The sequence below is a fragment of the Gadus chalcogrammus genome, chromosome 4 (genome assembly GCF_026213295.1).
Source record: "Gadus chalcogrammus isolate NIFS_2021 chromosome 4, NIFS_Gcha_1.0, whole genome shotgun sequence".
Taxonomy (NCBI): domain Eukaryota; kingdom Metazoa; phylum Chordata; class Actinopteri; order Gadiformes; family Gadidae; genus Gadus; species Gadus chalcogrammus.
Genome location: NC_079415.1, coordinates 22,881,554 through 22,896,273, shown reverse-complemented (window position 1 = coordinate 22,896,273; position 14,720 = coordinate 22,881,554). Strand labels below are relative to the sequence as shown.

General features: G+C 43.1%; 2 protein-coding genes across 5 annotated transcripts in view; one reads left to right on the top strand and one right to left on the bottom strand.

Moving 5' to 3' along the window:
• Window positions 1–346: 346 nt before the first annotated feature.
• Window positions 347–2,198, top strand: LOC130380937 (uncharacterized). The gene is made up of 2 exons (XM_056588366.1): window positions 347–976; window positions 1,364–2,198. The coding sequence occupies exons 1-2, from the start codon at window positions 849–851 to the stop codon at window positions 2,196–2,198; spliced, it is 963 nt and encodes a 320-aa protein (XP_056444341.1). The 5' UTR covers window positions 347–848.
• Window positions 2,199–12,448: 10,250 nt separating this feature from the next.
• LOC130381333 (metalloreductase STEAP3-like) overlaps window positions 12,449–14,720 on the bottom strand; it is a 78,451-nt gene continuing 76,179 nt past the window's right edge. For all 4 annotated transcript variants that reach the window (XM_056588856.1, XM_056588855.1, XM_056588857.1 and 1 more), the window contains one exon: window positions 12,449–13,410. In XM_056588856.1, the coding sequence (XP_056444831.1) occupies window positions 13,108–13,410 (303 nt within the window). In that variant the 3' untranslated portion in view covers window positions 12,449–13,107. The remainder of the gene's footprint in view (window positions 13,411–14,720) is intronic.

Sequence of the window (14,720 nt, the reverse complement as noted above, 5' to 3'; positions counted from 1 at the left end):
TCCTCTGTATTTACCTTCTTATTACCAGTGGTAATTACACAGTAATACATTATAATTTACCGGATAATTCCATTGTATTTACCTTCTTATTACCAGTGGTAATTACCCAGTAATACACCATGATTTACCATGTATTTACCGGGTAACTAAGGTAACTGGTAATAAGAAGGTAAATACAGAGTATTTACCTTCTTATTACCAGTGGTAATTACCCAGTAATACACTATAATTTACCATGTATGTACCGGGTAAATACCTACTAATTAGGGGACTGTAAAAGGAAGGGTTACCAATACGTGAAAAGTGGTTCTTCTGAATGAAGGTTAATATCTGTGAGGAACGGTAAGTTAATATTCATGCATCATTTGCACTCATTCATAATGAAAGTTTATGGCACCTAAACTAATGGCACCTTCTGTGTTTCATAGTGTGTTTCATAATAGGCCTATGTCACGGAACAATTGAAGACCGGAAGAAGCTTGCGGAGTAGGGTAACTGCTCTTCCGCTTAGCTTAGCTAAGCTGTTTACCATGGCGGAGGCAGATCGATACAACCTACCTAAATTGTCCTACGACAACGTCCTAAGGATCGTAAATCAGCACTCACGTGTCGAAACATCTAAACTACGCAAAGGATATAAGTTCTTCTGGGAGAAGTACATTTTTAATTACAGAAGTAAGTGTTTCAAATCTGTTGACACTGTGTAGCTTGAATGTGACAGATAGCACTAATGCTGCTATCCATTTTGATGGTACGCTGGTACGAACGACCAGCTTCAGCGAGAACGTGACGTATTTCCCTTGCTCCAGCCTTCCAGATGCCAATTGTGTCTGACGAGTTTGAAAAGAATGGACGCCAAAAGGAGAGCAGTTTTGTCAATCACACTGGACACTTTCCTAGAACAGGAAATCATGGCTGTGATTTTCCTGAAACAGTTCCAGAATCTCGTGGAAGAAGATAGAAGTAAACACAAACGGTATGTCCTCATTTCAGTATGTTTGGCCGTGTATAGACGTTTTTGCAGCGTTATAAAACGCTCGAAGGCTAGCAAACTAGCTGCCGGTGTGCTAAAAACAATAGCGATGTTGACTGTTGTGATACCGAAATGTTGCTCTGTATTTCTATTATCTTCTATCAACTTCAGAATAAATGCATTTTAGAAGCTTAAGATAACGTTTGGCGAACGTGAATGTAACCTGGCATCTACATGACAATACAATGAACACCCATATCTTGACTTTTTCTTTAGTTTATGTGGATTTGCAGTTAATGATGTAATGCAATAGAAACACAAAACTGAACATGATTGTGAATGAATTATTGTTATCTATATTGATAACAGTTGTCTCTCTTCCTCACACAGGGCTGTGGTTGAGGCTCTGTATGTGCTGCGGCCCAGAGTGAACATTATCCTGAAGTCTGGCACAGAGTGGCAGATAATGCTAGACATGGATGATCACAAATTTGCCCGGCATTTCAGAGTATCCAAAACCCGGTTTGACGTCCTTAAAGAGTACCTACAGGAGGGTGGCCTGCAATGTGACCACAGCCATGGGCTGCCCCCCCTGCCTATTCCCAAGAAGGTACTCATGTTCCTGTGGTACATGGGTAACCAGAACTGCTTCCGGGAGATATCAGACAAGTTTAACGTCTCATCTTCATCAGCACACCGCACCATACTCCAAGTGCTAACCATCATGTCCACCCTTGGCTGGGGTTTTGTCTCTTGGCCTAAAGGCTGTGAGAAGAGGGTGTCTGCCACCAGCTTCCAACGCACATGTGGCCATGAGAGGGTCATTGGAGCGATTGATGGCTGCCACATTAGATTACAGTGTCCACGGGTCAGAGGAGTGGACCACATGAACAGGAAGTCCTTCTACTCTGTCCTCCTCCAGGGGATTGTGGATGCTGAAGGCCGATTCATCAATGTCTTCACTGGAATGCCTGGCAAAGTGCATGATGCCCGGCTGCTGCGGTCCTCCTGGTTTTTCCAAGAATGGCAGGAGAGGATGGGGGAGTACCGTCTGCTGGGGGATAGTGCATACATCGGTCAGGATTTTCCCTTCATCATCTCCCCCCGGCGTGACAACGGGGCTCTTACTGATGCAGACCTTCGTCGCAACACCGACATCAGCCGGGGAAGAGTCATCATTGAGCAGGCATTTGGGAGGGATGAAATGCAAGTGGAGGCGCATTAGAGACTTGCAGAACACATGCACTGTCACTATTGCGAAGATCATCTTGGCTGCATGTTATCTTCACAACTTTGCCCAAGGTGCCTCGATAGGATGTGATGAACACCCAGATGGATGTCCAAGAGAGGATGATGCCAACCAGTAGGAAGAGGTGTTCCGGCAATTCTTGGCAAAACAAAAGACTATTTCTGACTTCTATTATGTTCATTATTCATTCCGTTCATTCATCTATTATGTTCACTACTTCCTGTGTTTTGGAAATAAAAGTGTTGAACATAAAAGTTACGCTTCTTCATTTGTAAACCAATTGATATAATGGGGAAATGGAAAGGCTTGGGTAGAATAGTAATCACATTGTAGAACCAGATAAAAACATTTAAGTCAATGTGTGAAATGTCTCGGGTGAATTCAAACACACACAGGCATGGTCGAGTTTAAATTATATTTTGTTTTACTATAGGGTATAAAAAGGCAAGTTGGACAAAACAAAGTTATTACAATAATACAACTCTTGTAATAATCCAAATCTTGGTAATAAAGTGCAAATTGTTTGTATAAAATAAATGCAAATAAATAATAAAGTGAAAAATAGTGCAAAACAAAGGTTAATTTAACTTGAATGAACTTATGAACCTGTTGAACCTGTCCATTAAGTTCAATGCTTGAAGCATTGAACTTAAATGGACAGGATTATCGCCTCACATCTTGTCCACCATCCTTGTAAACTGCGTGAGGAGCTCCCCGCCGATCTTCCCTCATCTCCCGCAGGGTGTCCTTCATGAAGTCCTCCTGCCGCTTCAGAGCATCAGCCCTCTCCTCATCAGACGACTTAGGTAGGCACCAGCTCATCCTGCTTCGTTGGACGCTTCCTTGGCCTCGATGGAGGCCAAGGGGAGATGGAGCTCGTGGACCACACTGGTGAGGGAGCTCTTGTGGGTGGGGTTGAAGATGCTGTGCTGGTGGAAGGCACAGCTGGGGGAGCCCTGTCCTCTGACACTGGTGTGGGGGCACTGTTCGACCGACGCAGTGCGTCCGGTCGACGTACCACCACACCATGTCCATCGCCCCGCAAGGACAGGTGGATCCACATCATGATGCAGCAGCTCTTCCATCTCCTTTAAAAACTGGAAGCGGCCAGGGTCCCCTTCCAGTGGAAGCATTGTGGTCTTTGACCTTTTTGTAGCCCCGCACCAATGTCAACCACTTCCGCGCCACCTTGTCGGGGTGGAAGTCTCCCCAAACTGTTTGGAAAGCTTTGCAGCCATCTCTTCCCACAGCAGTTTTTTTTGTTTCTTCCCCAACCTCATCCTCCGGTTGAGGTCATCAATGGTCTTTGCTGGTCCCTCGCCCTCTACCGCAAGATGAATGCCATCAGGTGGATGAGGAAGAGGGTTTGAGCTCTATCAAACACCCTCGTTCAACCGCCTTGGTGGATTGGATGGATATTGCAGGTATCTGAATCATAAAAAAAAAAAATGAAACATTACAGTACAGTACAGGGAAAAATGACTGTTGAAGTACACTTATGTCTACAGTGTCATGTCTTAATAATTCACCCGTGCAAGTGCAATCCACATCGTGTGTATGGTTGGCAGCCACCATGAGGCCCTCGTCCACATAGTACTGTCCTGGTCTGTGGTCCAGCTGGTACAGATTACCAATAATGGCATGGTCCTGTCTTGTCCAGAAATGCATGCATGCTCTGGTTGAGGAAAACTATTTTGGAAAAAATAAATAATCCAGTGTATAATGGTTGTCAGCTTTTACAGAAACATTAACATTGCAAGCCTTTTACAACCATTACAACCTTCAAGTCACAACTCAAAACTCACCTGTTCAAACTCGCACACAACGCCTAACTGATCACTGTTTTGATTGTTGTTTGTTTTGTTTTGTCTTGTTTTTGTTTTATTAATTTTTTATGTTTTATTAAAAAAATGTCCACAATGTCTTGTTTTTTAAACGATATATGATGACTATATGCTCTGTAAGGTGACCTTGGGTGTCTTGAAAGGCGCCTCTAAATTAATGTATTTATATTATTATTATTATTATTTTACATTGCAATAATATTTTGCCATTTTCGCCAATTTTAATTTCAACAAGTGCTGTCGTGTTTCTCTGTCGAGCCACGAGGGGTAGTAGCGGGCTGTCATCATTGGCAACATAGCCTATTTAGCAAACCAGCTTGAAAACACAACTTTACATTGAATTGCACGCAAAGCAAGACCGTGCAATGCATAAATTGGTCACCGGATTAAAGCCAGCAATTGAAATTAAGTATTTAAGAGGATTTAAAAACGACATTAAAACCACCAACGTGGTACAAATACAAAGAAAATACATCGTAACTTACCATTGACTATGGGCGCAGCCATCTTCTGACGAGTTGTACAGCTCTGCTCGCTCTACTTTGAAAGCGACGAGATGCTACGACCAAAAGGGGGCGTGCCTCAGTGAAATGCCGCAAGAAAGCTGGAAGATTTGCGACTTTACACTTCGTACATCCAAATGGATAGCAGCATTATGTAATACATGACAGTTAAAACGTATCCTTTTTAATTAATCGCAAAATATTATTTACACTGGTAGGAATACATATTTAGTGTCGCTGAAACTTTGCCTGTCGCACCCCAAGATGTTAGGTATAGGTAGGTAGGCACTGCCAGTGCCTACCGTACATGTAAGTGTCGATAGTATGTCAGATTAGCTCCAGGCTACTGTCAGAACATAGTGGCTGGGTGGCTGTCATAGGCTACCAATGCCCATACATTTTGCTGTATGGTGTGTTAATCTTTCCCTCTCTTACTGCAGTGTCAGATTTAGTTAATTTGGAAGTAGCAGTTCGGGCGAACTGCTACTGTTCCCAGAAGAAAAACGATGAGCCTCACACCCTGCAGGTTACAGTGCTAGGAAGTCAGGCCTGAGTCTGAAATCAAACTCTATCTCGCTTTTCATAGTCTTTTGTGAATCAATGGGACTGTTACTTAGGCCTACCTTTCTGACCACTTTAATTAGATTTACATTTTGTGATTCAAACAACAGGCCCACCTCGTAATATGTAGCATAATGGAGCATGGTTTCAGACCTTCACAGATTCAGTTGCATGTTCAGTCTGTGTGTGTTTTTATTATTATTGTTTCTTGTTGCTGTTCAAAAATGCTCTCTCTTTCTCCAGATCTGCTGTTGCAGATGATAATGTTTTGTTTCATGTCTGCTGTTGCAGATTGTCATGTTTTGTTTATATCTGCTCTTCCAGACACATGACTACCACTTCACAGGGGAGAAAAGCGTGCCAACACCTCTGTCGTGCACCAGTGTTCTGCATTCGTGGACCAAGGACACAGGTTTATGTGTATACCTCAGGCCTAGCCAAACCTCCTGTATAGTCTACTCAATAATAGTATTCTTGTATATAGACAGACGCGACTAACACTGACTTAAGTGTTGCTACACTGACAATATGATTTATGTGCTGACATATTTTTTCTTTTTGCTCCAGGGGATTCGCTCCAGGGGATTCGCCCGGAACCCACTGACCAACTTGTGGTCAGGAAACCCAAGGTTTGGGTTAGGTGTTTTATTTTAACACATACATGGACACATACCTCCTGAATGCCAAGTAAATATGGCCGAGGGATACACGCACCCCATTTCATTTATTTATTTCTGTTAAATGTATATATGTAAATATTTTAATCAAAGAATTGGAAACGAACATTCCTGAACATTTGTTTAAGGTAACACACTCTGAGCACCTTTTAAAACAAGCCTGAAGATATTTATGTTTGCATTAGCTTTCGGCTACATCTTAAATACATTGCACTTTCTAAAAAGCTTTTTTAACTTTGCCTTTATTTTCTATTTTAATACTAAAATGCCTTTAACTTTCTATTTTACTCATTTCTCTGCATGTTTTCTTTTACTTATCTATTTTATTGTATGACAATGTTTATATGTGAAGCACTTTGAGTCTGCCTTGTGTATGAAAAGTGCTATATAAATAAAGTTGCCTTGCCTAACACACACAGAACATTTCATTTCTTTCTGTTAAATGTAAATATGTATATATGTAAATTTATATTTTAAAAAAAGAACTGGAAACAAACATTAAATAAACATTTGAATAGGACGGACGGACACAAACACACCATTTTAATTTCTATCTGCTAAATGTAAACAAAGAACATTAATAAACGTTTGAAAATAGTCATGTGACGGCATGTGTGTTTTAATGTGTAACACTGGGACATCACCCTTCACATCTAAAGGACCTTGATAATTAGACATCAAGCAACAATTTACCCACAGCTGATTGACAGAGCCTGAAAGAGTCAGAGGAATGGTCGTGTCCCAGATATGATATTCTTTGACCCTTCTGATGGCCCTCTCCACCAAAGTCGGGCGATACTCTGGGGTTTTTCGGTGTCCTCACTGGTGAACCTGGCGCCTCTTTTAAATGGCGGCATTATGAGGGTGGCCCCAACTTCAGAAAGCATCTTGTCGATGACAAAGCTTTTGTCAGCCATGCATGCATCTGGCTGAAGTAGACTAAGGATTCCTGACTGCTGTGTGATTTCTCTGTCTGTATGGAACCAGTGTACAGCTTAGAAATGAAGGTGATAACTCCACATGGAGCAATGCCAATCAGACCTTTGAAGGTGTTGGTATTCTTGTAGTGGGAGAATGTTTCAGACTGGAGGGTGAGTGATGAGGGTGCCTCACACCTGATTTCTGTGCAGTCTAGAATCACTCGCACGTTAGGACAGTAATGGGCAAAAAATAATCTCAACCAAGATTTATTTTGTCCTTCGGGAAAGCGTGGAAGCTGAGGTATGGCTGTATACGTCCTGATGTAGAGCAACACGGTACACTACAAGAACAACTGCGAACGGGAGCTGCCATTGTTGTTGCTGCTAGACGCGACTGGAAGTTGGATTACCCTACTACGCGTTCCGGAAGAAGGAAGTGTGACATAGGCCTATTACCAATGCTTTGGGTTTAACTAATTAAAGTATAATGCTACACAGATCACTTTTGTATCATGTCTTCTGATTAAACTCTTTAATAATAACAATAAGTAATTAAAATGTTAGTCTGCAAGGTTACAAAAACGTATTTTATTTTTTTCAACAGAAACTTCCACCTATTGACGAGCTGCTGCTCTTCCTGATGCATCTGTCAGCGGGTTTACTTCTCAGGAGTCAGGGACCTTGCAGAGAGGTTCAGTATCCACCGCAGCACTGCCAGTCGGATTGTGTCCACTTGGACACACTTCCTGTACTTTCTGCTGGGAAGCCAGCGTCTGTGGATCCCACCTGAAGTTGTCAGGGCTCACCTACCACCTGAGTTTCTGCATTTTGCTGACACACGGGTGGTGCTTGATTGCACGGAGATCTCCTGCCAAACGCCCTCTTCTCTTCTCCTGCAGAGTGAAGTGTTTTCAAGCTACAAGTCACATTCAATTCAAGGCAATGATTGGCATGGCTCCCCATGGTGCCATTACGTTTGTGTCAGGGCTGTATGCGGGATCCATGAGTGATCGGGAATTCTTCAAACGTTCTGGAATTGCGAAGCTGCTGCAGCCAGACATGGCAATCATGGTGGACAAAGGCTTCTTGGTTGACAACCTTGCTGGGTGTAAGGTGTACCGACCTGCCTTTCTCTCTCACAAAAGCAAATGAGTAGAGAGGATGTCAGGCAGACGCAGTCAATTGCACGTCTAAGAGTGCATGTGGAGAGGTGCATAAGGAGGATTAAATAAAACAACTCTTGATAAGGAAATACCTCTCTCTGTATGTGGGAACATTGAGGAGTTGTTCAGTGTGGCCTGCTTCCTGGTCAATTACCAGAATGGACCGCTAGTAAAGGCGTGGGCAAGTCAACAGTAAATTAAAGATGTGTCTTGACCCTTAAAAAAATTTCATTGTGGTCTTTACACTACATTTTGTGTTTTACTGACTTAAAACATAAATTAAAACACACTGGAAATGACATAAGACAATTTATAATTTAATAAGGAAATAATGCAGGTGAGAAATAAACAAACACACACAATCATTGACATCTCGTATCACCCACGAGCACATAAAGATTAGATTAGAACAGTAATGGATGAGAAAGATTTGGTCGATTATATGGAGGATAAAAAATTCCAAGCAACAAAGATATACATGGAGAAGGCAAAATTTAATCAAGCAAATATAACATTGAAATATTGACAACATTCTGGGGAAACAAGATGTTGCCCAGGATATACTAGACAAACAACAAAAACCAAGAGTATGAACAACTAATATATGAGAGAACTGACATTTTATACATAAATCGAAAAGCAAAGTGGATGGAAAAAAGGGGAAAGAGTGTTTTTACCAAGATAAAAGTGAAAAAAGAAATAATCCCCCTTCTCCCTTATAACCCCTGCCACCGCAGCATCCCTGTAGATACGCTGCACAAGAATGTCCTCCTCAGCCAGAACAATAAAAGCACACCATTGCATCCGAGTGAGTAATAACTGCCCCTGGACTTGCCAGTAGTAGCTGTGGCTGGGCTTTAATTTTAATGTGCCTACTCTACATCTTCAGGTACTTGCAGTCCACATAGCTTTTGGAATTAGGGCATTTGATTTCTATCAGTCCAAATGGTGGGCTCTCAGTTGGATCAAATACAAGACCATCTGGAGAGGATCCTAGCCAAGGAGCATCTGGGTGTATTACAAAGCCACATGGCCAGTAGTTGACTTTTTTTTTCTGCTGTATTCTTGGATGGCCACAGGCTCCAATGCCAGCACCCTTTTCATTAGCGCTGTCTGAACCCCACCTTTCCATATTCTCTCTGCTAGGTTCTGAGAAGAATTGTCCCCTCTCACATGGCACACCTCCCTAAATCGAGAAGAAGTGAGCCTTGGCTTCCTGACTTGGTGCCACTCCACAATGTTGCTCTGGTCCCTTGTAGCCATCTCTATCTTCCTTGCCATATCCAAGGTAATGGCAAGTGACATTAACTGGAGATGCTGTTCATAAGTGCACACAAAATACAGGTGGAGGGATCCAGCCTATAGCCTTCTAATGGCAGAGGTGGGCTGTCTGGGTGGCAGACTATTACCCGACTAATTGGTACTGGATGCTGATAAGAGATGGGGCTACCTTCCTGGACAGGTCGAAATGCTGACTCAACAAGGGGAACATCCTCGGTTATTGCCAGGTGGTTATCAGTGGAGCAATGTCTGCTGTGAAGTCTTGGTAAGCCTCAGCAACTTTCAGGACATCTGGGTCCGGCAAGTCCACCCGCACTGCTTTGTAGCGCTTAATCCTTAGAAAGAAAAAGAAAGGGTAACATCATAATTAGGAGTTGGGAAAAAGGTGAAGGAAGAATAATACACTCAAGCAAAACTAAAAGAAGAAAGATAGGTAGATATTACCTTACACCATCAGCAACTGTGTACTGCTAGGTTTTAAGCTTTGTAGAAATGACGACCACTCTACCTGGTTTCACACCCTATAAAAGTACACAAAGAACCATAACAACAATAGGATTAATATAAATAATATTATCACCTGGTATTAAGTGTTTACCATAGTCCGTGGCTTATGCCATCTCTGCTCTGTTTCTGTGCAGCTAAGGACGGGGGGAACTGCCTTCAGTATCAGGGTTGAGTAATGTGCCGTTTGAAAAAGAAGTCCAACATTGTGATTGCACAGGACTTTTCCAGCAACACATGTGCATTCAGCAGCAGCAATTGTAACAGGCGAGCTGTTTTCAAAAGTTATCTATAAAAGAAAACACAATTACTTACATGTCACGTTGAAGTCATTATGTCACTACTATAAAAGAACACCAGATATGAGAAAGGTCACAGCAGGCTTATGGTTCAAGCAATAGTGGACATGGAAAAAGTGCAACAATTCTGGTTTATTAAACTAACTGAACTGAGAGAGAGGGAATAAACATCTAGTTCTGCTCCGTTTCAACTACTTGACATCCACACAAATAAGCCGGTGTCACTTATCTCTTAATTGGTTTTCAGGTACATAGAAGTGTAACAATGTAAGAACAACATTGAACAAGAACAAGCCTAGATTCAGGGCACTATCACTATCAGCTCTTACATCACACTGACTCATGTACCTGACCATGGATAGGCTTAAACAGGGATGGCCAAACTGTTTGTGCTTGCAGGTCCCATACAGAAAAATACACACTGTCCAGGACCATTACAAGACCAGTTAAAAGTGTAACAGTAGTTGTGAAAAAACCCTGTTCTCTATGGTACTCAAGAGTTATCTAATGAATGTGCATGGATTAATATAAGAGCAAGTTTGGCCACCCCTGGGCTTAAACGTATAACACCTACACGTATGCTACACCTACCTCTTAAATGAAGTTCAGGAATCATAATAGAGTAAGAGCAGTGTAAGTTGAACGTTGAACAGGTAAGACTATCCAAGATTCCGGGCATACATTCAGCACTTACCTAACACTGACTTATGTACCCGACCATGATATTGGATATGCTTAAACGTATATACTTATACTCTAATGCCGCTTTTCCACTGCATGGTACCAGCTCGACACGACTCGACTCAGCTCGCATTTTTTGCGTTTCCACCGCGAAAACATGGTATCTGGTACCTGAAGTGGCTGCTTTTTCTAGTACCCGCCTCGCTCTAGGTTCCAAGCGGCTGAGCCGATGCTAAAAGGTGACGTCGGCAGACATGGCAACCATGCTGTTAACAGCCATAGCAGCGCCGCAGCCAACATATTCCACTTCTTCAACTTCTTCAACATGCCAGCTAATAATAGTAATGTTATCGATGTCCTCCATTGTTGTTATGTGGGTTCTGTCCATGTGTGGGTTGCGTAGGTGTTGTTTTCGTCGCGTACAAAAATACGTCACGGCCCTTTCGCGCAGCCGACGCGCCCACGTCCAGGAGGTACTATTTGCGGTGGAAAACGACCCGTGCTGCTACCGTGTCGAGTCGTGTCGAGTCGAGTCGAGTCGAGTCGAGTCGAGTCGAGTCGAGCTACACGTGCGGTGGAAAAGCGGCATAAGGAACAGGAACAGTTTCTGGGGTGTCAATGAAAGCTATGTTAGGTTTATGTCAGCAAACTAGACTTATTTTCTATTCTGCATCCACATCACCAGCTCGAGACACATTAACAACCCAAAACTTGAACCATTATGTTATACATGTTTTGTTTCTCCCTACTCTGAGGTTGTGTGGCTTTTCACTCATCCTGTAGGACCTATGACAGATTGCCCTCACACTGACTCTCCCTGCTGGATCTCTGTTTGAAACTGTAGGAATTCGACATAATTCATGTTATTAGACATAATTTATGTTACTAAACAGTAATCGTACACATTTCAAACACTGTACAGACGAATGAGGACCCTGCTAAATGGTAAATAACTACAGCTAGCTAGTCGATATAGCTTGGCTACCGTAGTGTTGTTGTTTAAACTTACCTTCATAATTGTCTATGTAACTTGAAAGATATATCTTAAATCCCTTCTGCCTCTTGCTTCTGGGGGCAGAGCTCCCCGTCTGGACCAGTCGATGAACGTCACTTATCGATATTGAAGGCAAATCCTGCAAGCATCTTGAATAAAATAAAGCCATAGTGTAGCTGCTTTCTCAGGGCTAGGGCTCGGTGGGCTCGCTGGATCTGGAGGTTGGTCCCCTCCGGGAGCTCGAGTTCGGCTTTTAGAAGCTGCTCCAGGTATATGGCTGCCGAGCTCCCCTCCGTGTCTTCTGGTAGCCCAAGATTCTGATGTTGTTTCTTCTTGATCTTCCCTCGAGATCAGTTATTTTCTCTTGCATTCGGCGCGTCTGCCCCATCATCTCCGACAGCGCGGTACTGGCCTCCATTTTCCACTCTTCGACTTCTGCTATGCGCCCCTGAGCCTCGCTGATGCTCACCTGTTGTGCCTTTAGGTCGTTGTTGTTCTCCTTTAGCTGACGGCCTATTTCTTGCCGGAGTTTGGTGATTTCCTCCTTCATCTCTCTCTTCAGCTCGTCTTTAAATGTGATCAGCTCATGGCGTAGTTCTTGTTTAAGTTCGTTGATGTCCTTGCTGATAGTAGCAAGCCCGACTCTTAGCGTCTCCGCGCTGTCCATGTTCTCTTGTCTCTTCTTCGTGTTCGCTAACCTCGTGTTCGCTAGCCTCGTATTCTGAGATTTCTTCCGTTACGGGTTGCTCTGCTGCTTTGTTTTGCTTTTTGTTGATTTCTGATTTCTTTTCTTTTTGTCCCACTCATACTCTAGTTTTGTTTGTCGAGTTATGTCTGAATAGTGGGAATATTTTACCGACTCTGGAGAGCTAGTTAACTATGCGTTTACTCTCTCCGCCATCTTCCCGGAAGTCCAAACTCTACATTTTAAAGTTTGGTTTCAGCAGAAGAAGAACAGCTGGGATAGATTCACATTGTTGCTCCTCGTTGAACCAAAAACACAGAATTCTTGAATGTACCACAGATTAAAATATTAACACCGGGGTACAATTGATTTTCTTTTACATTTAACAATTGAAATATTTCTCTCTCTCATCGACCAGTGTGATTCTGAACATCCCAAATATGGGCAGATGTCCTGTTTTATGGGAAAAAGGAACGACATTCTCAAACAAATCAGAAATGTTTAATTTTTTCTAAATTATCACAAACTAAATAAATACATACTTATTTGATTGCATAGTACAGGTATTTGGTTTTATCGCCAATTCATTAATAACTAGTTTTTAATAAACTTTTTAAGAATTTAATAATATATTGTTTTTTTTACTAAAACTACACCAGGTTAGTCTCCCTGTATCAGTGTGGGTTTTTGCACAACAGTAAACACAAGCGCACGTACACACACATCAAACACCAAGACACACAAAAACACACACCCATGGTCAACATACATAGCTATACGTCGCTGATGTCCTCCAGTGAGCGTCCATTCCCCACGGCCCCGCCCTCCTCTACGGGCAGGGAGAAGCGGAGGTGCCGGCTCCTCTCCCAGCCGCGGCGGATGCGTGCGAGCGGCGCCGCCAGGCAGGGCAGGCTGAGGGCCAGCCGGCTGCACAGCACGGCCAGGGGCAGGGCCAGCGCCACCATGAAGGTGGGCGGCAGGCAGAGGCGATACTGCCCCGGGTCGAAGGCCCGGTCCCAGCCGAAGAGCAGCGTGTGGAGGGTGGCCATTGTCAGAGCCGCCAGGCCGATCCAAGACTGGGGAGGAGAGGAGAGGAGGTATCAGAATCAGAGTTACTTTCATTACATCTTATTGTACAACTACACAAGAGTTCAATTCTTAGGCTTGGTTCCTCAACAGCCACATAGGAGCAACAATACAAGATAAGTAAATCAGTAAACAAATAAGTAGCAGAAGTGGTAGTGGTACCAGCCAAAGATGATTGTAGTGCAAAAATGTTCTGCAAATTACAGAAATATATTTAAATAATCTGTTTTTGTTGTGTGTGTGGGGTTGGTTTGGGGGTAGGGTGGAGAGAGGCGAGGAGAGAGAGGAGGTAGGGTGGAAAGAGAACAGGAGGGAGAGAGGAGAGGGTAGGGAGAGGAGAGGACGTAGGGTGGAGAGAGGAGAGAGAGGTGCGGGAGGAAGTAGAGGGCAGAGAGGTGAGGGAGACGATCGAGGGGAGAGTGGAGGGCGAGAAGATGAGATGGAGACTGAGAGGAAAAAATTAATGAGGAAGGCAAGGAAATCCGAGAGAGGAAGAGGAGCAGCAGGCGAGAAGGAAATGAGGTGGGAGGAAGAGGAGATGTCAGGACGAGCAGAGAGAAGATGTGTTGGAGGAAGAGTAGTTGGGAGTGGAAAAGGTGACAGAAGAGGGGCAGAGGGGACGGAGAGAGGAGTGTCTGCAAGGAAAATAAATGTATGCAGGTCTCCATCCAATACTGTTATTAGAATTTAGTATTAGCATTAGTATTTGGTTCATCACCATTAAACAACTGTAAATTAAATAGAAGGCTCAACGAGATGACAAATTTAAAAGAGCACCAGTCCAACCTCAAAGAAGGAAGTTATAGATAAATTGCCTCTATATTTTGTATAGCATTCGGTTTAGTTTTCCTTGATTGGAAGACACGTCAGTTTTAAAAGGTGTTCTCCATTAGAAGTGTCTTTACTTTATGCACCCAGCAAAGAGGTATTCATCAATCTATGCACATTTCTCAGAAGAAGGTGAAACAACAAGATATCGCTGTCGCTACAGTAAGGATGTTCATAGAACCAAGTGCCAAGCACTAACAATCGCTAGCTTAACCCATTCCCTGTATATACAACAAAGATAGCTAGGATAAGATGCTACAAAACTAAGTTCTATAGCAAAGTACGACGTACAATAAGTGCGTACATTTAGTGCTAGGACGTACAACATACCGTAAGTGCGTACATTAAGTGCCAACATGTACATCATACAATAAGTAATATGGTGTGGGAGGGGTTGGCTAAGTATGCAGGTGAACTCTGAACAGGTGAGTCTTGAGTCTTTTGAGGAAGCTGGTGAAAGACTCTCTGACGT

Coding starts and splice junctions, on each gene's coding strand:
- LOC130380937 (XM_056588366.1), top strand. CDS start 849: ATGGACGCCAAAAGGAGAGCAGTTTTGTCAATCACACTGGACACTTTC. Junction 977..1,363: donor GATAGAAGTAAACACAAACG/GTATGTCCTCAT, acceptor TTCCTCACACAG/GGCTGTGGTTGAGGCTCTGT.